General features: G+C 38.5%; 1 protein-coding gene across 1 annotated transcript in view; it reads right to left on the bottom strand.

Moving 5' to 3' along the window:
- Nucleotides 1-416: 416 nt before the first annotated feature.
- Nucleotides 417-1,369, bottom strand: part of LOC142356956 (uncharacterized) — a 25,266-nt gene continuing 24,313 nt past the window's right edge. The window contains exons 5-6 of the mRNA XM_075408693.1: nucleotides 1,020-1,233; nucleotides 417-628 (exon numbers count right to left, since the gene is read on the bottom strand). Coding sequence (XP_075264808.1) covers nucleotides 466-628; nucleotides 1,020-1,233 — 377 coding nt within the window. The 3' untranslated portion in view covers nucleotides 417-465. The remainder of the gene's footprint in view (nucleotides 629-1,019; nucleotides 1,234-1,369) is intronic.

The following is a 1,369-nucleotide window of genomic DNA, read 5'->3' on the forward strand; positions in this document are numbered from 1 at the left end:
TGAAATGCGCTGAAACTTTGTAAGAAATGCGCTGAAATTTTTTTGCTTCTAAATTTTTTCAAAAGCGCTGATTTTTTTCTACGGATGCGCTGAAAAAGCGCTGAAATTATGTAAGAAATGCGTTGAAAATGCGCTGAAGTTTTGAATTTTCACCGCCTTCTCCACATTTCAGCGCATTTCAACGCATTCAGCGCATTTCTTACATAGTTTCAGCGCATTCAGCGCATTTCTTACAAAATAATGCGCTGAAACGGCGCTGACCTCTCGACCCGGGTCAGAGAGTTTACAAGTCTTGGGTTATCTGCTCAAGTCTGACAATGTCTGGCAATGTTTCTGGCAAGAACTGTTTGCTGAAAAAAATTCAAGATCAGAGATGATGGCCTTTGAGGCTTCGGTATGGGTATAATGATAAATAATTTGAAATTATTTTGTGTTATATTCTCTGTGAAGTGACAAAAATAGCTGCTAATCTTCAACGATCTTCGCAGTGTTTTGCATAGTCGATGTTGGGTTCCGATTTCTAGAAGTACCGGAAGCCAACTGTTTTGAGCCTGAAATCCTGGAGATGCCTCGAAAGAGCGCTTGTCGCATCGATGGGAGAATGAGTAGTGCAAATCCATTCAGAGTGCTGAAAAAAGTTCAAAATTCCCTGTACATTATTCAAAGAAATAATTTTAATCGAATGGAACTTATGTTGAATTATTCCCCGTTTGATCTGCATATTCAACTTAGTTTGTAATATTACGTCTGAAAGTTCAATCAGAAAAACCTAGAAAGCGTCGAAACTAAATACTATATATACCTTGTATGACGTAATGGTAAATTTAATTGGTAAATTTTCCTCGTTGACCCTAATTGAGTTGCACAGTTAACTTTGCAAGATTATTGCATATTTTCAAGAAGAAGCAGCTTGACAGTTTATTCGGAAACACCTACAAAAACTGAATACTAAAGAAATGAGACATTTTTGTAGAAGCTTTGAATTTTTGGTAGAGTTGCTGTTTATGGTGATTAGTCACCTGTTGATTGCGTATCCCACATTCATGATTGAGAGGACTTGTTCAACAGCATAGGTGCTTGCACCCTTGAACACGTAATCCTGAAGAATGTTACCCAGACCCACTGTGGCCACAAACAGCAGAGCCAAACTCATGAGCAGAAGAGAGATTCTGGTTTCTCGAGCCGAAGAGGGGGAACTGACGGATTTCTGTTTTGGAGAGACTTCGGATGGTCCTGAGGAAAAAGAACTCAGAGCAAAGGTTTTGTTTTTAATCGTGCGCGTCAATAATATGTGTTTTTGCAATAATAAGGTTTTGAAAGGTTTGAGTTTTTCCATGAAAAATGGTGGACTTTTGACCAAAAGCATCTA

Source organism: Convolutriloba macropyga, unplaced genomic scaffold (genome assembly GCF_964194025.1).
Source record: "Convolutriloba macropyga unplaced genomic scaffold, txConMacr16.3 SCAFFOLD_2763, whole genome shotgun sequence".
NCBI classification, from domain to species: domain Eukaryota; kingdom Metazoa; phylum Xenacoelomorpha; order Acoela; family Convolutidae; genus Convolutriloba; species Convolutriloba macropyga.